Source organism: Phasianus colchicus, chromosome 1 (assembly GCF_987193195.1).
Source record: "Phasianus colchicus chromosome 1, bPhaCol1.hap1.1, whole genome shotgun sequence".
In the NCBI taxonomy this organism is placed as follows: domain Eukaryota; kingdom Metazoa; phylum Chordata; class Aves; order Galliformes; family Phasianidae; genus Phasianus; species Phasianus colchicus.
This window is the reverse complement of record NC_143436.1, coordinates 48,028,599-48,056,183: the sequence shown is the minus strand read 5'-3', so window position 1 is coordinate 48,056,183 and position 27,585 is coordinate 48,028,599. Positions and strand designations below refer to the sequence as shown.

Below are 27,585 nucleotides of genomic sequence, written 5' to 3'. Positions count from 1 at the left end.
GTATATCTGAAAGTACTCAGGCACACTACCAAGTAGGAAAGAGCAAGAAGCCCCTTCTTCTCAAATACTGTTTTACTGAAACATAGTTTGGAGGTCTTGAACTCCAAACAAAACAACAGCAATTTATGTCCTCATAATACCCTGACATGGAAGCTATAATTATTTAAGTGGTGATCGAGCAAAAACATAACCCTTCTGAAACAGCAAACTCCATTCCCTCCCCCTACACACACACACAAAAAATGACAGTAGAAAAAAAATGTGTGCATGTAAAAAGGTGCAGTGTATGTTTATTTAGAATAAGTACTCAAAGACATCAAAAGCATATGGAGAATTCAGTAAGATTCTTGTTCCAACTAATCTTTCCCACTCAAAAAATAATAAAAGTTGAAAATCAGATTTACTGTTTGGCAACATAAACATTGAGAAAAGAGTATTTTCAGCAGGAGATATTTTGTTACATTTTGATTATTGGCTCACCTTGTGCCACATGACATCATCAGTTATAACATGACTGAATAAAAAGATCAAAAATGCAATTATTTGTATAAGTTAGATCATACTTATACCATTTTTGTAATAAAAAAAACCAAGCTAACCCATACATAGCACATGAAGCATCTTTATATTAACTGTTTAGGTTTTCAACAGTGAAGTGATTTTTTTTTTCTTTTCCTTTTTCAGTGCCTGTGTCCCAGTTTACACTTTTCCATTTCACTTTAAACAACAAAATTCAATTTGTTACATAACAGATTACAAAGTTGAAATCCTCCACTTTACTTTCTCTCAAGTAATTGCTCTCAAAGGTAGATGCTGAGATAACTGTTACACTGAGATCCAAGAGTCTTGGTACTTATAGTAGTACTGTGAAACTTGTAAACAGTTCAAAAAGTGTTGAGGGTCGTTGAACCCAGCAAGAAGCCAAGCACCCACTCCCAACCCACTTGCTGTCAGGGTCAGCGCGGGGAAAAGAGAAAGCCTTGATGCCGTGCAAACTGATTTTGGCAACTGCCCAAAACCTGCAGTGCTATCAGCACCGTGTCAGCTACAAATTCAGAACACAGCACCATATGGGCTGCTGTGGAGAGAGCAAACTCCATCCCACTCTGACTTGGTACAGAAAGAAACCCCAATTCATCTACTGCATGAGATATTGCATCACAGCTCACTATATGGGATCTCAAAATTAAAAGCAAGTCACCTACTGCAAAATGCTTTCAGAGTATGAAATAGCGTGTCAATTTTAACCTAACTCCCCTACAATCAATACTATTCTTAACATTTGCAGTAGTGGTTTTGGCCAGTGCATTTATAAAATAAAGAAGCAGTAAGGCCTTCCCCACACATACAAGTTTGAACATAAGTTTGTGGGAGCTCTCTATGTTATTAAAATTGATATTTGCCTCCAACAGTTTGTATATTGTTATTTCCTGTTTACTCCCAGCAGGTTGTAAACAGAGTTGTACAGTAGAGATGCATAAATAGAATGATAAATAACTGAAGCTAACAAGGTGCTCAGAAAGGTAGCTTGATAATGTCACCACTGCACATGAGAATTCATTATTACTTTACAATGCTTGCTTATTCTAGTTCCAGGAAGAAAACATTCAACATACAGCATCAGAAGCTGCAGTTTCCACGTGCCTCTTCTACCCATAAGTAAATATCTTGACAGTAGGAATAACAACAGCCTGTGGAAGTCAGCAGTCGCAGTGTCTCTCCAATAACCTGAGAGTTCCTATCACTCCAGTCATAGGACTGACTGTTCATTAAACCCAAAATATCTTAAACAATGCTACTTTCAGAGACAGTAGCTTTTATTCAACTACCATGAAACTCATTTCTGCTGAGTAACACGGACCTGCTAAGAGCCTGCAGGAGTTGAGAGTAAATGGCACTTGACTCTGCGGCACTTCCAAGGCAAAGATAGGCTGTTCTCAGCTCTTTGGGAAACTACTCCTCATCTAAGGAAAAGTAATACAGGAGAGCCAGTAGCAAGGTCTCCATAAACAAAGCAAAGGCCAACAGAGACTAAGACTGCCCATACAAATGAACCTCAAGCATCAACAAGTATTCAGCAGTTCAGTTTTATAGAAAAAGGCCACTCCTGCAGAGCAGCAAGGCTCTGCCTGAGCAGGCCCCATGCCAACCCCATGGGGTCCATCCTGCAGGAAAGTGACCTCACAGCAACACAGGTACTTCTTCCCATGCAGCAAGAGCTTCCTAGGAAAAAAACAGGCTTACCTGTAGTCACATTGGAACACATACAAAGCAAAGTTGCCTCCTCAGGCCTTTACAAGTACATTGCTAAGGCACAAAAAAAAAAAAAAAAGAGTCAAGGCCATGATTTTCTATGTGCAATTTAAAGCAAGCTAAGGCTCTACGCCCAAGCAAGCTGAAGCCATGTTAAGGCATGTAGGAGCACAGTGAATGCTGATAGCTGCAGCAGTCAAACTGAAGACGACCAGAGATTTCTCTCTAATCGTAGAATGGTGTAGATTTGGAGGGACATAAAGCCCATCCAGTCCCACCCTATGTCACAAGCAAGGCTGCCACTCTCCAGTTCAGGCTGCCCAGGGCCCCATCCAACCTTGCCTTAAGTGCCTCCAGAGATGGGGCACCCACAGCTTTCTGGGCAGCCTGTGGCAGTGCCTCACCACCCTCTGAGTTAAAAAAAAAAAAAAAAAAAAAAGGTCTTCCAATGTCTCTAATACACACAGGAGTCCCAGATTTGGGGTCCTGGAACACTAACAAACATAAAAATTATTAAGCAAAAAAAAAGGGAAAAAAACCCTCAACAATTTTGTTTGAGGTATTAGAAGTTTTATAGCATCTGCACCACTCTATCGCTTGCCACAGGCCTTGATGCAGACGTGCTTAGAACAACCAGAATTGCTCAGCTTAACTCCCTGGAGAACAAACAGCAGCAGCATTCCCAGCTCCCCTTCCTCTCTCCTGCCTTTCCCAACAGCAGGTCAGGCTAGCAGCAAACAGTTATCCTCTATTCCACAGTGCAAGCAAGCTTACTTGTAAATATATCTAAAAAAAGTTTTAAAACTGCAAAATAAATACAGTTATTACTGTAAGTTATGCAGCAAAATGTAATTATGCCTAATATTTGGCATGGCACATGTAGTGTTAGTTAACTTATTTTTCTCCTTCGCATAGCAATTTTCAGAGGCCCATTTGAACGTTACAGGGACTTCCACAGAAAAGTTAACAGATAGGTTTACTTTCTGGGCTTTTTACTCCCAGTCATAACAAAATAATGATCATCTTGTTTGCTCTTCAGGAGAGGCCCTTTTGATGCACTAGGTGTTCCTTTGTTACAAGCTGTTGCTGATTTTCCTTTAGAGAGAGGTTTCTTGGCTGCTGGGACCAAGTTTCCATTGGCTTGCAAGTCTCTGCTTGAAGGCTGAGTTTTTGTGGAGGGCTGCACTGCTTTTTTGGTCACTGCCACTTTGGCTGAAGTTTGAGGAAGCCGCACAACAGAGAGCGGAGTGCGTTCAGGAGTTTTGGATGAGGAGGGTCCAACCTCAGGGGTTTTATTGACATTTTGGGTCTGTAGATGCTCTGTAGTTGGTGTCTTATTGACAGATGCTATTAGATTTTTCCTCGTAGATCCCAACGTAGGTGGTGACTTCAATGCTTTACTAACTGCCAGGGAAGGTACAGAAGCTGAGTGCTTTAGGATTGAAGCAGTCTTCAGGTTACTTGCCAGGTCAGAAGCTGTTTGTGGAGCTTTCCGAGGATGCCGAGACCCAGTTCCTGATTCCTGAGTAGTATTTTCAGAAGGAGATTTCACATAGAGCTGCTGGGAATGTGCAAACTTGGCAACAGCATGCAGATTGCTAACAGGTGGCCGGGCTGGCCTCGGAGCAACAGAATTTACCTTGGTTTTAGTGACAGATACAGGTTTAGATTTAGAGGGGACACACTTTTGTTTTGAAGCTAATGTTTCAGCTGTTGCCGGCAACTGAGACAACTGTTTCTTAGATGCTGAGAGTGCAGAATGCATCCCTGTTGCTGGGGAGCCTTGGGCTGGGGCAAACTTCACCTTTGGAGCATCAGGAGAGCGAATACGTTTGCGTAATGTTTCAGAGTGAACAAGAGCTGCTCTTGATCTTGTAGATGAAGAACTCTTGCTTGCAGGCAGCGAAGGAACAGGAGCTGGCGAGTGGTGTGCAGGAGATGCCAGTTTCTTTGAGGTGCCTATCAATGGTTTGAAAGGAGACTGAGCATCTGTTAGTTTGGGTCTGGCTGACAACAACTTGGCAGCGGAGGATGTGTGCACTGGCACCTTTGGTGAAGTCAGGGCAGGAGACTGAGGATGTTTAGATAAAGGCTTCTTAGCTGTCGTCCCATGGAGAGCTTTTAGGGCTGGAACAGGAGTAGGGAGGTTTGCTGGCTGCTTTTGAAACATATTGACAGCTGACATTGGGTTCATGACAGGAGGTTCCTGAATTCTGGCTGGTGAGCTGGAGATACTGTCACTGGTGACCCCCTTCTGAAATGCCAAGATTTTTTGCTCCAGAGTTGCAAACTGAAGCACTCGGCAGGGATCATACTTAAGCAGAAAGCCTTGTAGTGTGTCCCATCCTCCACCAACACGGACCATCACGTGTTTCCCATGTAGCATCTGAGAATGATGGAAGAGGGGTGGGAACAGAAGAACATAAGAAACCTTATTTTATGCAGCCCTAAGTTTTCACCTCATATTACGAAATATTTAAATTGATATAGGATCTCCTTTCTTATGGAGAATCATTTTAAGAAGAAAAAAATTATGGAATAACTAAGAGGTTTATACTTCCCAGATCTTTTATTAGTTTTTCCTGCAGGAGTCATTATGTTTCAGGAAATAATGAAAGCATATGTGTAGAAAATACATTAACCATTCTGTCAGCATCCTTATTTAGTATACAGTTTTAGATTCCACTTTTGATCAATTTATGAATGCCCTCATTTTATCCATCACACAAATTCTTATTCCTGAAGAAGCAGTTCAACTAACTGCAAGTTATTTATAAACCCATGTGTATGAATTTTGAACAAGCAGTGTTTTCAGGATATTATACTGTATTACCCTTAGTTATACTACAAGTCACTACCAAAATTTTACAAACACAGAAAAGCATCAACTTTCTCAGTTTAGTGTGGTTCTAACCATAAAATCAGTGGTTAAGATCTAGTTAGCCAGACCTGTTTTAAACAGGACTGGGTCATGTGATATCCCTAAATCATTCTGTAAACCTGAAATAATACCACAAAAATCAGGTATTTCACTCAAAAGTATTTATCTCCCATTTTGAATGTAGATTTTAATATTGAGAAACGACTTACTCGTATGAATAATATTTTATCTCCCAGTCTGTAACGTCCCTCAGATAAGTATTCAATGGAAAATCGATGGGAGCAGCTGCAAGGTGGATCTTCTGCTATGTGTTTAACCTAATTGTTTAAATTTAAAGCATGTATTAGTATTTTAACAGAAGCATATATTTAACCATTTATTGAGATTCCATTATCTCGCTGTATCAAATATTTTCTCCCTTTAATTTAAGGAAACTTAAGGAAAATTTTATTCCCTCACAAGAAAAATCCTAGCTACATAAAGCTTCAAAACAGAGAACAAAAGACTGAACAAAAGTGTGCATGCAGTCAAATATTCTGGAGTTGTCTAAATCCAATTTTCACAATTTCTTCAATTTTAACATATTTCTATTTTCTTTTTAAAGATTTGTCCATCTACTTATCTACTATATAGTAGTATGAAATTCCAGACAGAACTCTTTCAAAAAATTGAAATGCTAGTACCTGGGTCTCTTCTGTGACTAAATCAACCCTCAACAGAACCAGTTCCATTGCTACACCTTACCCAGGGGCACTTCAGCATTATCCCTTTCTTTTTAGAAGGCTTTTAAGTTAACCTTCTATGTGACACCCAAGAAGGAAAACACTGAACAAAAGAGAAAGATAGCCCCCAAATAAGTCTAGAGCTAGAGAAGATGCGTCTGTTAAAGCCACTTAGAAGCTTCAAGGAAATTAGGAGGTCAAAACTATTGGTAAGAAGCAAAACTAGTGTGTTATCAGAGTGTGGGAATCTGGTGGCAGGTGTTCTCGAAGAAGAAAAAGCTTTACATTACAACACAAAGGACTGTTTAAACAAGTTAAATTTCAAATCTCATCGTCCATTCATTGTTGTTCATCAGTTCTTTCAGGCCAATTCACAAGTTGTACAAGTCATTTCTTTTCCTGCACACATTAATTTGCAATTGGTACAGCTATGCAGGTTTTTTTCCAAAGCATTTCATCAAAACTTGCTTCAACGTTTTATGAAGTTCACATTAGCCATAGCATATTGATGCACAACACTTCAATGAGAGGCAGCTCAAAGCAGCAGCGAAAGAAGGGATAAATGAAGGTAAGTTACATGCACTGATGCATTAACTTCAAAATATATACAATAGTATTTTCATAACATTAAAACAAAGTTTATTGTTCAAATAAGTGTTTTCACTTCTGTTTTCTTTTTAAGACTCACAGATATTAAATGAAAATCGGTCTCTGTCATATCACACAAGCACTAAGTTAAGAGTTGAACTTAAAGACCATTTCACAATAAATAAGTACTTACAGCCTCGTGTAGCTCCCCATGGTGACAACATGACTTTGCTGTGTCAACAGGTGATGCTGGTCCAGAGGTCCTTAGCAGTGTTTCTTCTAGCTCAATTTCCTTCTCCAGTTTTACGAGCACAGGAGGTTCAACTCCATATCTCAACACAATTACAAAAGTAGAAATTTTAATTAATAATTTGATAAAGAAAACAAATAAGTGATTATAACAAGCAAGAAAAATTGTGAGTAGTTAGACTAAAAGTGAACAGCACTACAGCAGTCATAGGAATTACTGTCTTGATAATCCAAAGAGGAGGAGGAGCTCCAAGTTTCTGGAAGAAATCCTCACAAAGGTGGTTCTAGAGCTACCACAGAAGGCAATAACAATACTGCTAAACCTGAAAAACTTAGTTTATCTGAATTCGTCAGGAACTACCTTAAAGCTTCCTACTCTGTGCTGGAAACAAATTAGAAGTCAATTTAAAGAACAATAAAGAGTTGCTTCCTATTTAAAGTTTTAATAAAACTTCCAAAAAACTTTAAAAAAAAAAAAAAAAAGACCTTCAGGACTCTTCACTGAATTCTTCCAAGATGTACACATATCTATAAGCTGAAGGTAACATTTGAACATGTGGTCATAAAAAGCAATGTGGATCAGCACCTCCTCATGAAAATAAAACGATTAATATTTGAAAAAAATACTCATACAGTGGTCCTAGATGTGCTACTCATTACTTTCTGCACATACTTAACATCTACTGCTTTGCATTTAATGGCCACAGACCATCTTAGCTTTTGATTAATAGAGTACATTCTTCAGTTTTTATTTAAAGTCATGAATGGATCAAATACCTGGATACAATGCGTCCAATTTCCAACAAACAGAGATACACTTGTCTTGGATCCTTGTGCAAAACTAAAAAGGAATCAAAAATAAAAGGGAGTTGTAACCCATTTTTATTGTGGGAAGGCCTCTGCAATTGGATAAAGAGAATAAGGAGCAGATGACTGCAATTCAGTCATCATTCTGCTCAGAGGCAAGTGACATTATTCCAGTGAGCCAATCTGAAGTGTACTATACTGTGGTTAAGCACTAGATGCTTTCCAACTCTAATTTTCTTGTCCAAAAAAGCATCTAAATCCATTCTAACACAGCTGTAGCTGCCTTTACGCTGTGGAATACCGAAAACCAAAAATCACAAAACCATGACACTCCTAGATGTGAAATGGAAAGCAAGAAAGCTGAAGTTTTTCCTTCTCTTTCCCCATAGACATTATAGCAGTCTCGCAGACAAAGAGCATTCAACAACGGCAAATAGGAAAATATACTGTCTGTTAATTCATAGACATACACAGATATGCACATTCATTCAATAGGTGAAAACTGCAGAACTAGGTGCAAGTGATCCAGCTGACAAGTGGATGCCTATGCACAGCCAGTCAGCTTGAGTGGTTTAAATCTTTGGCTGTGAAAGAATGATCCAGGTGATTGTAATCATTTTAGGAACATCTTTTTCTTCCAACTCTTAAAAGTATTCAGGGCCCATCTCATGGGAGATTTACACAGTTGTACTAGAAGACATCACTTTGCCACTGGCAGGTCCACTGTGGAGCCCTACCCATGCCGTATGGTTCTTTCACTGCCTGCTTATTAGCCCTCACACTATCCAACCAAAGGTTTTCTTCAGAACCATGCATCCTGGTGAGGCTGTGCTCTGAGAAAGAGGGTGGAAACCTGTGACTGTAAGAAAGGTGTGAGGATGATACTGGTCAAACACTCAACCTCAAATAGCAGGTATTGGAAGTGATCACAGTGAAGTGGAAACATTAGCTCAGATATGTTATTAGCACTTTTGTGCTAGGCTTTGCTTCTCCACAACTCTGCCTACATTCACTGCACAGCACACCCCTTATTTCAGAACAGCTCTAACAGCTGTATGCATTTGATCACGTAGGCACATGAAATAACGAGCTCCTAAATCTTGAATCATGAATACAGACGAATCCTGAAGCTGAAGAATGAGAGAGAAGGATGAAGAGATAGCCAAATTGTATGCAGATGACTCTGGCAGCTGTCCTGGGTTTTCTTGACAACTTCGAAAGAGAGCACTCAATTATTTCTAATGCCACTCTAAAGAATGGAAGAGCACAAGAAAACAAGGTCTACTTTGGTTTTGCTTCTTGCAGTGCTTAGGGAAAACTAAGGGGACAGAGAATAGTTTAAAACTTCACACAAGTAATTACTTCCTCCTCAGCCCTCCATTTAAACCTCAAAATTGAGACTCTGTCAACAATTTCTAAGAAGCCCGCAAACAGCTGTATGAATGTTGTAGAAAACAAATGAGCCTCATGCTTTCTTAGCCATTGAGGAATGCTGCCCAATAACTCAGAAACCAAAGGCTAGAAAAAAATGTCATTGAGCTTGCTTCACTCTACACACGTGCCCTTGTTCTTCACACACCATTAAGCATAAGAAATGGGAAAAACTGTAGATAGAATTTTATATGGTATACCATTTAGATAAACTTCCTTCATGCTGCGCAGTACCAATATTAAACAGAACATGAAAATTCACTCTGAAGAGAAACTTAATGAGCCAGCTCCATATTTACAGATTAAGCCTAATATCTTTCTGATGTTCAGCTTGATAAGTAAGATTATTTCACTTTAAACAAGACTAAAACATTTACTAACGTATAAGCTGAGCATGAAGTCAAATGTTTTTGCTTATATAGAATGGCTTGTGTTGGAAAGATCGTCTGGTTTCACAAAGTTATATCATCTACTCCAACTTGTAATTCTACTTATTTAAGGATCTGGTATGATGGCTAATTCAACAGAAAGTTGAGCCAGCCATAATCCAAAAGGTATGAGAGATTTTTTTTATCTTTTTTTTCCATAAGTGGTTTTGTCAGCTCTGAGAAAAAAGGCATAATTTGCCTGAATCCAGAAAAGAAAAATTCAGTTATACCTCTAGCAGAAACCAAGACTTGATGTTAAAGGGCACCTCATAATGGCTACTCACTCTGATAACTTGGAGCAATTAAATTAAATTAATTTTCTCCATGGCCACCCACGTTTATCACGAAGTGTTGCTACACGTTTGACATGAAAAGGACAATTGCCAGGTTGTCTTTCCCCTATTTCATTCATAAAGAACAGCTTGAAAGTTTGATGGAGAACATCAATGGAGAGAATATGTCATCAAGGAGACTTCAAGTCGGCTTATTTCAACTGCCAAATAGACTTACAGATGATATTTATGCCACACAGCAAGTTTGTGTCATGAGTTACAATCAGACTTCAAAACACTTGACGATGAGCAAAAGCCACAGCATTATGAAATCCTATCTACTTATCTCTATGTATGTATGGGGAGGCTAAACTGGTTTTAGTTACCCAGCCTGCTAAAGGAACTTAGATGTTTAAGCAGTGTAATTCCTACAAGTTAAAATTAAAAAATACTAGAACTAATTTTCTTATACCTCAATTCTCCCGCTCATCTGTATTTTGTGGGTCTGAAAAGAAGATACAGTCCCTAGTTAAATTAGAATGAGACAGATGCAAGTAAGGATGTTTTCTCAACTTTGCTTTAAAAGATGCGTGATGCAGTAGGGAAGGCAGAGGCAGGCCAACTAGCAAGGAGAGCTTAAAAGAAAAGCAGCTAGTCAAACCAGCACCTCTCATTTAAATAGCATTAAAAGGCACAAAGACTTCAAGAAAATCTAGTAAGTTTTGTGACATATTCATATGATTATTGTAAACAAAAGATCTTCGCTTTTTTTTTTTTTGCTGTTCTGCTTAAGAGGAAGATTTTTTTCTTTTTTTCTTTTCTTTTTTTTTTTTTTTTAAAGTATTTGGCCTGCCAAAGAGAAGTTTATATTAATTATTTTCTAGAGACATAATAACTGGTAGAAGAGCATTACGTTATTTCCATACAATGGAAGCAGTTTCTCTTAATTAGCAGTAAAAAAAAAAAAGTATTCCTTCTGGAATTATCTGTCTAGTAGTTGTTTATTACAAGGGATGGGCTGAGCACTGTGGCAAGCATAAAAATAAATATTGCCAACTGTGTGTATAACCATCCTGTTAAGACAGGAGAATACACATGGTTTATAGTTACTCCAAGTAAAACTTGAACTAAATGTTAATTACCAACAGACTGTTGCCATTTCAGCCCCAACGCTCTGATGCAGTTATCAAACTTAGCATTCATTAAGTGCATTATTCTGAATGCTTTCTCCAATAAGAATTATCTCTAATACCAAAGGATTTTATCGTGAGTTGACTCCATTGCCGTGTGGTCTTCCAGCATACAGAAAGAATGAGGAGTGGAGAAAGGAAGGGACACCACAACTTCTCTGTTTGTTGGCAGGGCTTTTTACAGAAGCAAAACACGTGAGTTCACTGCACAGCTCTCACTACCCTTCTTCCTCCCACATGGCAACTTCTAGAAGCCTGGAAAAGCATCCTTCACTTTAGAGAAGTTACTGAACTGATATTTCAGTGCTTTTACACAAAACTGCCCTAAAATAAATGTTTGCACAAGACAGATGCAGTCATGACAAAAGCTTTGTAGGACTACATGCAACAGCTCTCCCTGGTGAGATAGTTATCCACATGCAGACCGTGAAAAGTCTTACAAAAAGGTAGATTTACCTAAACCTTCAGATTCAAAGAGGTAAGTCTCATCAACTCCAATGGCCCTACACCAGTTAAGAAAGTTGGCTGTGTTATCTCTGGCAAAAAAAGATCCTGATGGAGCATCCTTCTTACATGGAACTTTTCTCATTGGAAAATTCTGGCAAGAGAAGAAAACAAAGTACACTGTGCACATAAACACTAACAACAGATTTCAAAGCACATTTTCAGAAAAAAAAATGCTAAATTTGGAGTATAGAAGCAGTGGTTGGTATTTATTATTGGTTCAAGAAAAACAACATGCATTCTATTAAAAAAGCTACTCTAAAGTAGATGTTATTCAGTCTTATCCACATTAATAGTCACAGAATTAACAATACTTAAGTTTTTGGGAGAGGTTACAGAGCTGTCTATACAGTTATTTCCCCATTTCCCCCTTTGCTGGGTTATATCTGTTGATTTCACATGTCTAGATAATGATTCCTTCCTCCCAAGTTCTGTTCATAGCTATAGAATTAGCACAAACAGAAAACCCCAGATCAACTAAACTTAAACTCACTGCAACATTTTAGAGCTCGGTTTAGAAAACAGAGGAAATAATATGGGAACAAGGGACAATATAATTTTAAGATAGTAGTCTTAAAACAAATACTAATTTGCTTTAAATTTAAACAAAAAAGGTTTGGACAAAAATACAGAAGTTAGGCATCTTGCCTTCCTTACTAAAGTGTTTATCTATGCATTAAAAAAATTAAATATAACTCACCCTTAAATTATTTGAGCTACATGATTTTTTAATTGTGTTTTGAAGAACACCAATCAATTGGCAGAGTAATACTCCATTATCAAGTTCTTGCAGCAGTTGCTCTGCTGTGACTTCTATTCCTAAAAAAAAAAAAAAGGCCAATACTGGAGTTACTCCACAGAAGACAAAGAAATTTCATGTGAACTCATAGGCAACTTCAAGAGCGTTCCAGTGGTAAAGACTTCAGTTAAACTAGAGCCCACAAAGAAAGAAAAGCCTGGTGACCAACACTCAGCACTGTTGTTACTTAGGCTCATCTAACAGAGGCTGAGTAACTTTAGTAGTTCTTCCCATCTATGGGCTAGACCAATAAAAGAAGTTGATGCCTAAATAATAAAATAATGAAAGCTTTTAGAAAGAAAATTGCAAAACATTCATTCTAAATAAATACTTGATTATCCAGTCCAACCATATGCTGCTGATATCTCCACGTAATAAAAAAAAAAAAAAGGGGATTTCACAGACTGAAAATTAGTAGAAATATAAATAAAGTAAAATCAAATATTCACTTAATTAGACTAACAAGACTCAGAACCATAAATTAGAAGGATTAATCTAATGAGGTTCAATGCAGCAAAGTGCAAGGTTTTACACTTAGGCCAGAGGAATCCCAGGCATCTATACAGACTGGAAGGAGCAGTCCTTGAGAGCAGCCCTGCAGAGAAGGACCTGGGGTCTTGATGGATGAAGAGCTTAACGTGAGCCAGCAGTGTGCTCTTGCAGCTCGGAAAGCAAATGGTACCCAGGGCTCCATCAGAAAAAGAGTGGCCTGCAGGGACAGGGAGGTGATTGTCCACTTCTACCCTACTCCTGTGAGCCCCATCTGGAGTACTGCATCCAGGTCTGGGGCCCCCAGTACAAGAAGGACAGAGAGATGTTGGAGAGGGTCCAGAGGAGGGCCACAAAGATGATCAGGGGACTGGAACACATCCCCTACAAAGACAGGCTGAGGGAGCTGGGCTTGTTCAGCCTGAAGAAAAGAAGGCTGGGAGGTGACCTCATTGCAGCCTTTCAGTACCTAAAGGGAACCTACAAACAGGAGAGGAGTCAACTCTTTGAAAGGGTAGATAACAGCAGGACAAGGGGAAATGGTCTTAAGTTGAAGGAGAAGATTTAGGTTGGATGTCAGGGGGAAGTTCTTCACAGAGAGAGTGGTGAGGTGCTGGAACAGGCTGCCCAGAGAGGTTGTGGATGCCCCGTCCCTGGAGGTGTTCAAGGCCAGGGTGGATGGGACCCTGGGCAGCCTGGTCTAGTATTAAATGGGGAGGTTGGTGGCCTGCCTGTGGCAGGAGGGTTGGAGATTCCTGATCCTTCAGATCCCTTCCAACCCTGGCCATTCTGTGATTCTGTAATCACCTTACCTCTAACAATTGGAAGCTAATAAGATCTGAAAACAGAACATGCATTTTTAATGCAATTCTCCTTATCACTCAGGCTCAAATGCTATTAATATTATGGATATTAAGTGTCAGTGTTGAGTTGGATATTTGAATGCACTTTGAAATTTATTACACAATGATTTATTTTTAACCTCACCCAGCAAGCTAGACAGCCAGATTGACAGGTCCTCTTGCATAGGCACCAAAGTTGCTTCATGCCGCACAGATATCCACTGGTCATACAGGCACACATCTGCCAGACCTGGGCCATGTCTGGGAGTCAGAGGACTTCGAGGACTTAAAGGAAGGTCATCTCCAAACCACACCTGCAGAAGATGTATGCGCAAGACAGTGAGCTGTAATATCTGCAGACAGAGGAGGGAATCTCACGGTTCTGAATAATACATCTTTAGCATAATTCAAAGAGTAAGTTCTAATTTCCCTTCAGACAGACACACCAACACAGCAGTAATCAAGAATGGTACAGTTCTCATTAGTAACTCCTCCATCAAAAGTACTACCACATTCATTCTCTTGTTTTCACAGTTACCCTATTGTGGCTATAAGCAGATCTTCAATAAGCAAACAAAACACACATAACACATTTATTCTGTCTTCTTCCTCCTCACCACATATTAATACAACCTGTAGTTTATCATATAACCTATTACAGACTACTGACTTCTGTGATCAATCATTTCAGGTGCAGTTAGAGTTTAAATCATTAAAGTGATGATACTAAAAGAAAAAATGCGAGCATACACAGCTCTTGGACATGAACCCTTAGCTTTTCTCTTAAGGATCCCATGTTTTCAGATTAATGGATACTGTCACACTTGAAGAGAAGGATCATGCTGAAATGGCATGAATAGAATTCCCAAAAAAGAAAGAGTCCTTCCAATATCCTTAGCTACTTTCTTCAGCTCAGGAAGGATGCGTGTCTAAAATACAGACTTCTATTTTTGTAGCAATTTACTAATATGCAGGTTTTTAGAAACACTTTCTTATTATCAATAAAGATTCAAACATTCTCATCCTATGACTTAGAAAACTTCTAAGGAAATAGCACTTAGAAACTGAAAGTATTGCCTATCTGATCACAACTTTGGGTTATCTATCTCACCACAGATGCTGCACTTATTGAAAGGGAAAACTCCTATTTATTTATTTGTTTAAAAGGCTAGAGATTATTCTGGGGATTTTGTCATTTCATCTGCTTCAGGGTAGATGTTTACATAAAAACATATAATATAGAATTCAAACATTACAAAAGGTATTTACCTGAACTGCATTCTGCATGGTCACCAGTATTTACATCAGTTTCTCCCTCTGGGGAAAGAGAAGTTTAAATACAGTCAATCCTGCTTTCTAAAAGATCCCAATAAGAACCCACCAGGCAAAACATGAGCAAGTCTAAGAAGACACGGATGCAAAAAAGGAATAGTTACTTTAGCATTTAAGGTGTTAATTCAGTATTCAGGCTCCTTAGGCACTCTGTCTCTAAATAAAGTAGTAGTTATTACAGCTTAAAGTAGCAACTAACTTCAAGTGCATAAATAATGCTCAAAGGGTTGCATTGGCTTAAGGAGCTGTAAGGCATTTGCTTTTCCAAAGAGAAATACTAATGCTCAAACAGTTCTCAGACTTGGGATGGCTGGCATTTACTCTTCCTTTCCAACCTACCACAAGCATATCTTGTACGTGTACAGAGACACACATACACATCCTGAGCTTACACAAAATACTTCAAAGATTAAGAACAATCTTGATGAAATCACTTCAAAGAATGAGATTTATTCTTGCATAGATACACAAAAGGAATTAATGGTTTTACTAATTTCTATATGGATTTTGACATGGATTTCCAGGCAGCTACCATAAATGTAAGTTTTTGATGCAACACTGCAGGCTATGAGGACAATGCCCCTTGCAAAACAATCCTTAAGAAAAGTTTTAGGTGCAATCAGGTCAACACTTCCCCATTCCTTTTCCAGCAGTGTTTTCAACAATAGGAAAAAAACAGCACAAACTCTTCACCAGGCTGGGGATCATGAAGTCTCTCCTTACAGACTTGAGGTTTAGAAACATGCAGAATTAGCTATACAGGCAATTACTAGAAGGAATTTCCTCAGCATAGTTCTCCACAGTAGTAGCAGAGTACATTACTGCCTATACACACATACCTGTGCATGTCTTGAAGCCAGTTAAAAACAATTTTCTTGGTGCATTAGTTAAGATCAGGCTGGCAATTAGACTGCAGACAGATGACATCAATAGTTGAAACACACATTTTCCTTTGAAACTTAATAACTCTTCACTCCTGCTCCAGATGCAACCTCACCTTCCTAAGACAAAAGGCCCATCTCAGAGGATCTAATACTTCCACATATTTGAGCCTCACGCATTACATAGGACCACACACATCAGAAATTTCACACAACTTACCTCTATCACAGGCAACAGAGCAAGCACTTTGTTTCCAGACTGTAGACACTTCCTTCTAGCAGGACTGCCAGCACTACTCCAACTTTACCAAAGATGCTTTAAGTGGTATTTTCTCCCTTCCCTCACTTTTATTTCCTAAAGGAAAAAAAAAACCAACAACAACGAGCCATAATGCCATTTTTCCTTCGATGAATGAACAAGGGAAGGGCAGAGTATATACCAAGCATTACTAATGAGCATGTTATGCTTCCCACAGCTCTGTCCAGGGGAATACATTTTCCTTTAGCATAAGGAAGCTATTGTCCCAAGAGAGTCGCAGTAAGAGGCTTCATTGATCAAAAAGAAATAAATAAAACAACAGCAGAACAGCCAGCAGAGAAGCTGGTCTCATTAAAACAAGGATCTCCACGTTGGCCAACAATCTGGCATGCTAACTGCCACGGGAAGAACAAAAGGCAGCCTAATTCACAGGGAGTGCTTGAAGCAAGAACAAAGCAAAATATTCACACGACAGCTATCACAAAAATGTTCAGCATCTGCAGTTCTGCAGAAATACCCAACAAAAACTGGTCATAAATATGGAGATTGAGGAGAAGAGTTGTAGCACTTGAACTTCAAGGGCCTCCTGTTTTAAAACAAGTCATTTTGTAAGCCTGTATGCATCAGGGCTCTCTAGAAAGAGAAATGGGTTCACTTAGCGTTCGGGTACCTGAATGGCATTTAACAGAAAAATTTCATCAGAACAGACTATCATGAGTGGAGTTTTAGCTGACAGTGAAAGTTAACTTAAGAGTTTGTCATTCTCAGATCCCACATCTGTCTGTTCTCAGATTGCAAGGAACGCAGATGAACACAGCCTCGTTGCTGGCAATGAGAGGAATGGTGAGGAAAACACTGCAGTAGCAGGTGGTCATAACCAAATTGAATTTCTCCTAAAGCCAGTTGGTTTTTCTGCATCAAGAGTCTGTAATGAATGAAACAAGTATTTGACACTGAATTCAGGCAGCTCCAGCTGCTGAACCATATCAGGTTCTTCAACTCATCTTCATTCAACAAGCAGTTAGTGCCCAGGGCTCACAGGTGTGAAAGAAAAGGCTCCAGAATGAATATGTAATATGTCATTTGGCCACGTCTGGCTATGCCATTTGCATTTCCAGGCCAGCTGGTATCTTAAAGGTGCCTAGGAAGGCTGTCTACTTGCTTCCCCCCTTAAAACAGGGGAAGCAGTAGAAACTGGAAAGTGCTTCCCAATCAAGGAATAAAGCCCAGTGCTTGGCAGATGTAGAAACTCCCAACCACCAGCACCACTCCCAGGAAACACATCCCATCTAATATCTCTGGCCCTCCTGCTGCCCACAGGCTCCATGGGATGGGCGGAGAGGAGAAACACTGCTTAACAGCACCTGATGGCAAGATTGATACAGCCACACTGATTTGCAGTAAGACAGGTGGGCAGACCCAAATTATACACTGGGGAAGGCAACAGCTGCCTTCAGCTGGCTGACTGCTGAGCCTCCAGAAAAGGACCGGAGCTTTAATAGAGAGAGGTGGAAAATAAGGTACCTAACACAGCATAGGGACAGGCATTTCTCAGGAAGAGGGGTGCAGATACAGTCTGACAGTCACACAAAACCATTTGTTCCCCAAGTACCCTGTCCACCACTTTTCTCCCAATCTGAGGAAGCACCAAAGCCCTTCAACGCCAGTACTCTAGGGTGCTAAGCACATGCTCTTAGATGCTGCCCAAGATATCCCGCTCAGTAATAGTTGTATCAGGTTGAATATGTGGGCCCCAACCAGCAAGACATGCTACCCTAATTACAAGCCATTCTGTAGCACAAAATGAACCACATCCAAATCCCATTTCATTAGATGGCTCCATTTACAAGGAAACAAAAAAAATCCACAGCTCTGCAGCTATTTAATACACAGATGAAGCAGCCATTCATGTATCATATGAAACTTAAAGGGATTCACAGGCTCATTAAAAACCCTTGGGGAGGAACACTTTCACATCCTCACCCTTTGCTTAAGAAATATCACACTTCATCTTCAGCTCCATCAGCACCCAAAGGCCGGTACAGCAGACTAGCCCAGAGCTGCTGGAATCTGCAGGTGAGTCTGACAGCACCTATTGAAACCCACATTTTTAAACACTGTGGAATGAAAGAAGCTGTCAGATCAGGACCTGTTGAAACCTACCTAAAGACATCCAAGATTTTTTTCCACTCATAGACCCTACCATGCAGAAGAGAGGTTAGCACAACATGACACATCCTCAGAGCACTACTCCCTGTCACTACGGCAATTATAGAGCCCTTTCGCTCACGGCTGAGTCAGCAGGAGCTCTGCTTCCCTGGGGAGGCCTCAGAGGCATGAAAGGGAAGGAACCAGACGAGTTGGCACAGCAGGGCTGTGGGGTGGCATCACAGCGTGCTGGCGGCTCTCCTTGGGGCTGCTTTTCCACACCCTCCAGTGAAAGCAGACATTGCCCCAGGGGCACCTGGCAGGGCTGGAGCCCACCTGAGCTTCAGGGCAAGCACTTCATCCTGGAGGCTGCCGCAGCTCCTTCCCCACAAAAGCATCCCGTTTGGGAGCCTCTGGTCCTCCCATGTCACCGCTTGCACTGAGCCATCCTGCTTCACGAGAACCAGCTCTATTTTCTCACTTTTCCATTCCAGTTTTCTTCCAGTGAAGTAACACAGCGGGAAGCACGGCTCAATGCCCTCTGACCAGCAGGAGGAACGTGCTGTGACTTGATATAAAATCTCACCTTATTATAAAAGACCCACCTGCCACATTTATCACTACCATGCACAAGCCAGCTATGCCCTGAGTCCCCTTGTCCCTATCTGATACTTACATCAGAGATGGCAAACAGCATTCCTGGAGCACCGCCAGCCTTTCGGCAGAGAGGAGAACCGACGTTTCCCAGCTCTTTAAGAGACCCTGATGGGCGCTGTAGCCCAGAACACGGGGCACGCTTCCTACAATACCAGCACCGCACCCCCAAACGCGAGAACTGATTCACAAAGTTCCATGCGAGCGCTTCCCTCTCCCTTCCCAGGCTGGGCTCCTTGCACGAGAGTTACCGACTTGCGAACCACCGTCCCGCTCCCGGTGCCCACCCGCAGACACTCACCTACACCCCGGCACCCATCGCTCCGCACCGCCGCCAAGCAGCGCAGCACCCCCGCCCCGCGCCGGCCGCTCCGTTCGAAAGAGCCAATCAGCGCCCGCGGGGCGGGGCCGCACCTGGCTCCGCGCCACCGGCAGCCGCGCCCCGCAGGGGAACCGCCCGCCCACAGCCGCTTCGGTACGAGCGCGCTGCGCGGGGCTCGGCTGTGAGGCCGCGGTCCTGCGGTGGGCTCTTGGACGTTACCGCTCTAGAGCAAAATAACCTGATTTTTACTTTGAATTAGTACGAACACAGATTAAGTTTACATGTCTGCGTCATGAAAAGTGCCTTGTGTGCGTGCGTGTCCCTCTGCCCGTGGTGATTTTTCATCTTGTGAAGAAATCGGAGCTTGCCTGTCTCACGCGGCGAGCACATTTCAGTTACACACCGTGGCACTAATCATTTCTGCTGGTTTATTGCGGTAAATATTTGGAATATATTCTTTAATGGAGGCCAAGCACAAAAACACAGCAATGAAAAATGTGAATGGAAGCCCGCATCGCCCCATTTTGCAAGAGGAACTCTGCAAAGAGAGCAATTGCAGGAGGGATTAGTGGGGTTCCTGCGAGGAGCCGCTGAATTCTTTCCGATCAGAGAATATAAATACAGAGAAAATTATAACTCACGTGCGGAAATCTGACAGCTATACAGTATTCTGTGTATAACACACAAAACGGCTTTTGTGAGCTCCATGGCAAGTTTCTATAAAAATGCAGTAAAGAAAAATGAATGCACTGTGGTATATTGCTTTTTTTTTTCCTATGAAAATAAATGCTGTGTGGTCCTTTAAAAAAGACGTTTGTCCTGAAATAAAAACAACGGGTATCCATCACTGCACATCCCAGATCTCGCAGAGGAGAGGGGTGAATTTGTGGTCGTTCACTCTCCAGGACATCAGCATCTCTGCGTGGTGGTGGTTAAACGTCCGTAACTCGGTGAGGCGGCCCAGGAGGCACGCAAAGTGCTGAGGGTTGTCCGGGTGGTGCAGCTTGCAGAACTTCTGCAGGATATCCAGCAGTGGCTCCTGAAGCCTTTCCACCGACTCTCTGTCCTTTATGTATTGTCGGTCTGGTTTGGGTTTCAAAAGGGAAAGAAGTAATCAGCAAATGTATGTGTTGATGCAATGTGAGTATTTACTCTGATAAACAAATATCAATATATTTCATTGGGCACTGATGTTCACACCTAACAAGAACATTTCTTTTCAAATGAAGAGGGAATAAAAATGCCTCAGCGTGGTATTTTTTGGTTCAGCGTTTTCATAGGAACAAGTTCTTCTCCGAAAGAGTGAGTGGTTGGGCACTGGCACAGGCTGCCCAGGGACGTGGTGGGGTCACCATCCCTGGAAGCGTTCAAGAACTGTGTGGATGTGGCACTGAGTGTAATGGTCAGTGGGCATGGTGGGCATGGGCTGATGGTTGGACTGGATGACCTTAGAGGCCTTTTTCAACATTAATGATTCATTGATTCTATTAATTTTTTAGTGTAAAAACATTCCTAATCAGCGCTAACTCAAAGAGCAATGGAATTGCTTCATCTTCACCATCTTGGATAAAACCTTGGAAGCCTTAGTGATCCAAGTAAGTTTCACATGAGATGGCAAAGGTGAAGCAGTTCCATTACTCTTTCAGTCTTTTGTGTTGAGGCATTGGGATTCTCCTGTCCCTTCCTCAGGAGTCAGCTTGTATAAGGCACTGTACAACTTCTTCATAATTTGTAGGTTACTTCTGTCTTGTCAAGGAATTGTTTTTTATAGCAAAGCCTGGCACTATTGTGGAAGATCAGTTTTCAGCTCTCTACAGCCTAAAGGACAACTCCCTGCTGTCCTCTTGCTCTCTCCCACTGCTGTTTGTACAATAGAGGCCGAAGCCCTTCACTGTCATTCTCAGTTCTAATATATAGGATTTCCCAATTGCCATTTAAAAAATGCATCATTCCACAATGGACTTGCAATGCACGTGTAACCACACCTGGGATATTCTAAGGGAGTAAGCCCACTGCTCTGAGCACTGATAAGCTACCAACAATTATTTTAAGCAAGGTATTTAAGCACTTTTTCTTCCTTGTACACAAAGCCAGATCGTGCAATTGGAGTTTGGATTTCACAGAATCATGGAATCACAAGGTATCTCAAGTTGGAAAAGTCCTCTAAAGATTGTTGATTCCAACTCCTGGCTCCCTGTAGGACCACCCAAAAATCAGGTCTGAGAGCATTGTCCAGACACTTCTTGAACTCTGGCATCTTGGTCCCATGCCCACTGCCCTGGGCAGCCTGTTCCATGCCCACCACCCTCTGGTGAAAAACCTTTTCCTCACACCCAGCCTGACCATTCCCTGACTCAGCTCCACGCCATTCCCTTGGGTGCTGTTGCTGTCACCAGCCTTTTGTTTGAACAACAGAATATACTGAAAACTAGAATGTACGCTCACTTATTCTGTGTAGAAAGTGAGTTTTCATAAGTCTCAGGTCACACTCCTCATGCTTTCTTTCCAAACACACTAACATTGAATTCTGAGTTAGGAGTTACCTGGGGACAGGATCACTATTGCTGTGAGCAGTGCGTATTCCTCCTGTGTCATCTTCAGCTCTCCAATACTTTTATAAAAATTAAACATGGGAGTTATGAATTCGTCTGAGATACCTGAGAGGGAAATAAAAGCTATGTTATTTCTTTAATTATTGAAATAGTCTGGCTTATTGCCAATGAGCAACAAGTTAATATTTAAAGCCGTGACTGTTTGTCTTAGTGGGAGAAATTTACTACACAAATCAGGTCTGATGCAATACAATTAGTTTACAGAAGTGCAAGCATGTCCTTGTTTACCAGAACAGAGTTGAAACAGGTAAGTGCTGGCAGCTTCACAGTTTCAAAGTCTTTCTTTCAAGTAAGTTCCTTTTCTTTCCAGGTTTGTCCACCTAGCTCCTTGTAACAGCACTTATTTGTGTTCTTGCTGTCTGCTGATTTCCCAGTTGTCTTCTTTTTCCAGTATCCACAGTTTGCAAAACAGTCCCATGTTCCCCACCTTCATGTTAATTATATGGAAATCTCTCAGGGTGAATAGCTTAATATTAGCCCAACTCTACTATACAGCTACCTGCCATGGGCAGTTACTTTGGTTGTCTTCATAAAGAGACTTAATTGCTCCTTTTATGTAGCCTGAAACTTCAGCTAGGTCTAGGATTACCTGTAGTCCGAGATCAACTTGCTTGCAACTACCTCCTAGCATGAACCAGTGTATTATGAAGTACAGAGACATAAATAATGAAAACATAGCCTAGTTTGAGTTGGGATCATGTGATTCTCTCACCATCATGAAAGCCACTGGCGTTACTGCACTGAGGCATGCCGACTGGGCTTCCTCTTACGGACTTTGTCATCGGGTCACACTGTTCTTACACAGCCTTCAGTTACAGATATATTTCGCTCTACCCGTTGGTGTAAAAGAGAAGTAGGTCCTGTGGCATCTTTTTTTTTTTTTTTTTTGTTTGCTCAGAGTCACTCAGAGCAGCCACTGACTACTGCAAACGGCCTCTTGAGCTCAGAAATGGCTGCACCTACAAGGTCTGGAGATTCAAGCCAGTGGTTCTTGGCTGAAATGAAAGGGACTATCTCTGTTCCCACGGAGGAGGGCCATGTGATTTCTTGTGCTTTCACTTTGTTTAGTTTTAAGCTGTTCTGGGATGAGGCTTTACAACTTAATTCGGAAACAGCATGAAACTATGAAGTTTAGAGTGTTTTATACAACATGAAGCTGAGCCCAGCTCTGATAGTTAGAGGTTGTAGAGTGCCTGCAACAGGGGAAGTCCAAAAGGAAACCCAGCAGATGCAGCTCAAAGAAAGGAAGTGTGAAGTCATTTGGCTGAACTATGAATAAGTTACATTTTACTGTGACAGTGACAGCTGTTAGGAGCTGGACTCATTGATCCCTTCCAAGTTGGGATATTCTATGATTCCATGAATTTATTTTGATCAGTAGAGTAGTTATGTGACACAACAGAGTGAAAAGTATAGTCTGGCATGGTGTGGTATGTTTTGTGGCTAAACAATATATTTAAATATGTGACATTTGCAAGTTTGCTTCAGATTACAAACCACAAATCTAGTGTTTGTAACAAGTTCAACGTGATTGAGAAGAGTCCATGTTCATTAAGCAGATCTATATGGTGAGAGCTCACCTATGGTAGTTAATAACACAGCTGGAGCCTTATACAGAGCAAGCAATAGTCACAGCATCGATGTGCTGCAAGCTTAGTCATCACAGTTAACTATTTACAAATTTGAACACTTGCCCTTGCTAACTTTTGAGGAACTGCCTGTCTGTATGGCAGTTTTAAATGCCGAAATTTCTTACAGCATGATGTACATAGGGAACACATGCATGTAATTAAAGGTTCACATGAATCTGGAAATATGAAAAAAAGAAGTCCAGTTGAGCCCTAAACTGAAGTAAGTGGATTCCTCTTGTGAATAGTTCAGCAACAGTGAGAGAAGTCAGAGCCAACTACAAATATTTTTAGTACTCCCCAAGCAAGGTGTCGAACTGCACATCATCTTGGCAGCAGGCAGGGAACAGGAAGAAGTGGGCTGTGACTAAGAGTCTCCTCGTTTGTTTCGCATCTTCATCATTTAACTGGGTTTTCTTTTTTTTTTTTTTTTCTTTTCCTTTGTGGGGAGAGGAGGAGGAAGATTAGTTTTCAGCTGGATGAACTTTCTCATTGCCTTACTGACCACAGAGCTTCTCAAGTTCCCTTGTCAATACAAGAATCACAGAATTATAGAATGGCCTGGGTTGAAAAGGACCACAAAGATCATCTGGTCTCAACCCCCCTGCTATGTGCAGGGTCGCCAACCACCAGACCAAGCTGCTCAGAGCCACATCCAGCCTGGCCTTGAATGCCTCCAGGGATGGGGCATCCACAGCCTCCTGGGCAACCTGTTCCAGTGTGTCACCCTCTGTGTGAAAAACTTCCTCCTAATATCTAATCTCAACCTCCCGTCTCAGTTTAAAACCATTCCCCCTTCTTCTATCACTATCCACCCTCGTAAACAGAGAAGTGTGATGAAGAGAGGAGAAGTACAAGGTATGAAATACCTAAATTCAGGTCCTCCTTGAGCCCATATGCAAGTATGCAGTAAAACAGTCCTTGCACCAGAAAGCTTATAGGCTAACATTAAGAAATTAAAGAAATGGGGTGAAAGAGAAGTTGTGAAAGCAAATAAAATTACATCAGAGGGCTTCTCTGCACTACTGCAGTTCAGAGAAATAAGACAGAATAGGTAAAAGGGAGTAATAAAAAGGAATGTAATAGCAATGCAGCTGATGTTTACTGCTTTTATGAAAAAAAAAAAGCAACAGATACTTGAAATCTTTAAACAGATGTATATCACTATGCAATTATGAACAAAACCATGCAAAAGAGCAATTTTAAGTCTAGAATAATGTTGTTGGGTTTTTTTTTCTTGGTTACTGGTATTGCCCCTGTCCCATCTGTGCTGGCTTTTCCCAGTTAATTCCTCGTTTTGAATGAACACATTACACAAACTACTATTCCGTCACAAGAGGGGGCTGTTTTCCAATGTGATTGAAAATGCTTCAGTTTGGATTTAATAAGCTCCACTAGAAAGCAAAAACAAACAAAAAAAAGAAAGGCAGGAAACAAATGTTTATAGTTCTTGCTTTTTTCCCCCTTATCTACTGTACGAGATGTCACTTCCATTCAGGTTATCAGAAAAAGAATTAAAGGCAATTTGTTCCAGCCCCCTGGAAGGGCTGGAGGAGTAATGAATTGTGCGGCTTTTCAAGTGTCATTCCTACCAATCATACTCCAAAAGTGAAAAAAAAATCAAATAGATAAAGTTATAATGTATTTCTGGCCTCAGTGAGAACAGAAAAGTGAGTTGTTTATACTTCTTTATTTAGCTCAGACGAGAGCTAAACTGTACTTATCAGAAAGGCAGAACTTCCTGCTCTGCATTTAATGATGTACCCTGCTTAGACTTTTTTCAAGAAGGTTTGAAAAACTTTGCATGATGTTGTCTTAAGGCAATAGAAACTGGAGTCTCCTCTGTGTTTTGTTATGCAGCATTCTGAATTAGGCAGATTTCTACTAAACCATCAGCCCAGCTCTATCATCTGCTACAGACGCTGCAATTCAATTTAATTGATTTCGCTGTGTTAACGCCTGACTGACTGGGAACCCCCAGGTAGTCAATGGGAAAAACTGCCTTTACTGAGTATGGCCCGGCAGCATTAGCCTAGAGGAGATGCAAATTTGTCAGCATTATTCATTCAGCACCTCTTACTTCTTATACAGTTTAGTTCACCTCTGTAACTTAAGACAAAGTATTGTTTCAGACTTTGCCTTGATTTTTATAGTTTTGTTCCTATGATTTCTCAGAGGACTTGCTTTCATAAGGTTTGCAGTTTCAGGCTGTAAATAATTATGAGTTTAACATAGCCCTCATTGACATAACATAACCCTCTATTGACTTCATTTTTTTTCCTGTGATATCAAGTCAATATTGCCATTTCTTGAGACCAGTATTCTCTCTTTTATTTTGTCTATTCATTAAAACAGAGCAGATCGATCTATTGCAAAAGAAAGCTTGCAAATAAATGCTAATTAATAGCAACTAGCACTGTGTTATTAATATGGATGAAGAGATATTTTTTTTCTTCATAAATGTGGAGATGACTAGATATTAAATCAAGAGTATGATAGTGGCTGTTTTATGAAAATAAAATATATTAATTACTCACAAAATTACACCTTATCTTTCACAATGCTTCATCTACCAGAACTAACTTCCATGCTGCGAAGTATTTGTTATCTAAGTAAGCTTTTGGCCTAGAGAAGCACACTTATGCAGAAGGAAAGAGGTTGGGTCCTCTGATGTCTGTTCTTATTTTCATATTTTCATATACATAAATTAACTCCGTAGATATGGTTTAAACACTTGTGTAAACTTTATTTGTAATTCAGAAACATGGCACTCAGCAGGAGAGATCATGCAGGACCATGTACAAGCTGAGAAGTTCTATCATATACTCTGTTCCTTCCTACAGTCTTTAATTAAAAGTGCCCCTGATTTCTAAATGTTCTGTGCAGGATGCTGATTTGGGCTCGAGTCCCAGGATGGGAAATGTCTCCTTCCATGTGAATGCGTGCAACTACTGGCAGAGCTGGACAGCTTAGATTTGCACTTATGTTTAAAAACAAGGAGTGATATAAAGAGATTACTCTGTCTCAGATTATCTGTTCTCAACGGTGAAGATTATTTCATGTTGCTTCCCCATACAGCCTCCAGCACAGTGAGTTTTTGAAGCACTGTGGTTACTCAGTACTAATAATCAAATAATGAAAGCCAAAGGCAGCGGAAGTGGTTTGGTAGCCATTGTTCCTCTGCCAAATTTTGCCCTTGGTTGCAGGAGGCCCTTGTCCAAATCAATGGGAACTTTGTATCCACGTTCAAGGGCGATAGGTGGCCTTTTGCCAGTGCTTTGGAATAGCAGCTGTTTCGTTTTACTGCTGGATTGCATTGCACTTCAACACTTGTAACCCTTCCAGCAAGACGAGGGTGTACTTCACAATGGCAGGTCTCCTGCTGCCAACTGAAAGTTTGAGTCCCAATTCTTCCACTTCTCTTCACATCAGAAAGTATGCTATCCCTGACACTGAAATCAGTAGAAAATGATGATGTAAAAATCTGTGGCTCTTAATGACTACTGAAAACAGATGTCCTTAGGAAAGGAAGGTATAAATGCTCCCTGAGAAAACATTCAGTATTTCAGCAGTGATTTTTAAATTATTGTCCTGCTAGACAGTGGGGAGTATTTGCTTTTAAAACAACAGAAAGAAACAAGGTATTAAATTGCCCAGATGTCAGCCTTTAACAAAATGAGTCAATCAGTGACAACAAGGTATGTGCATAGAGAAACATCAAGTAAGATGAGTAAGTTTTATGAGCTCTCATTACATTAAATAAAATGTCTGTATTTCTCACTAGGGCTTAATATAGATTTCAGGAGCCATGAAAGAAAGAATTTCCATAACAGAAAGATTGTACAGGCACAAACAAAGGCACATGTAGCAGGATCTTATGCAACATGCTCAAGCTAAGAAATAAAAATATATCCCATCAGCATGAGAATGAAAATGAAAATGAATACTGATAATGCTCAAAGGTCATCACGATCAAATCTCTGGCTTCTTTATTAGAAAAAAAAAAAAAAAAAAAAGCCATAAGTTCCATAGAATCAGAGCGGGGAAGGCATAAATATTAATAGATGAGAGTGACTTCTAAATGGTCACAGTGGCAGGTGACAGAAGTTTGAATAGCCTGTGGCTTTTAGGCAGGATTCCCCCCCTTCCCACTTGATTTTATGGATATGGATATCAAGGCTTGACAATAGGACTGTGTGACATTCAGACATTTGTATCTAAGAAATGCTGATAGAAGTTCTGACTAATGACAGTTTATGGCTGATGGCCTGATAACGCTTAGGACCTCACCAGG

The 27,585-nt window shown here is 40.7% G+C and overlaps 2 protein-coding genes across 3 annotated transcripts in view; both read right to left on the bottom strand.

Moving 5' to 3' along the window:
• Positions 1 to 275: 275 nt before the first annotated feature.
• GAS2L3 (growth arrest specific 2 like 3) lies at positions 276 to 16,018 on the bottom strand. 2 transcript variants are annotated; one of them, XM_031600392.2, is made up of 9 exons: positions 15,889 to 16,018; positions 14,725 to 14,772; positions 13,601 to 13,769; positions 12,026 to 12,144; positions 11,278 to 11,419; positions 7,471 to 7,534; positions 6,638 to 6,776; positions 5,344 to 5,451; positions 276 to 4,639 (listed from the first exon to the last, which is right to left on the bottom strand). In XM_031600392.2, exons 2-9 carry the CDS (start codon positions 14,740 to 14,742, stop codon positions 3,230 to 3,232), a joined length of 2,169 nt encoding a protein of 722 aa, XP_031456252.2. In that variant the 5' UTR covers positions 14,743 to 14,772; positions 15,889 to 16,018; the 3' UTR covers positions 276 to 3,229. The 2 variants fall into 2 exon arrangements, with proteins under 2 accessions (XP_031456252.2, XP_089996457.1); XM_090140331.1 differs by lacking the exon at positions 15,889 to 16,018 and adding an exon at positions 15,627 to 15,784.
• Positions 16,019 to 19,887: 3,869 nt separating this feature from the next.
• Positions 19,888 to 27,585, bottom strand: part of NR1H4 (nuclear receptor subfamily 1 group H member 4) — a 38,682-nt gene continuing 30,984 nt past the window's right edge. Inside the window, exons 9-10 of the mRNA XM_031600009.2 lie at positions 21,595 to 21,708; positions 19,888 to 20,134 (exon numbers count right to left, since the gene is read on the bottom strand). Of these exons, the coding sequence (XP_031455869.1) occupies positions 19,896 to 20,134; positions 21,595 to 21,708 (353 nt within the window). The 3' untranslated portion in view covers positions 19,888 to 19,895. The remainder of the gene's footprint in view (positions 20,135 to 21,594; positions 21,709 to 27,585) is intronic.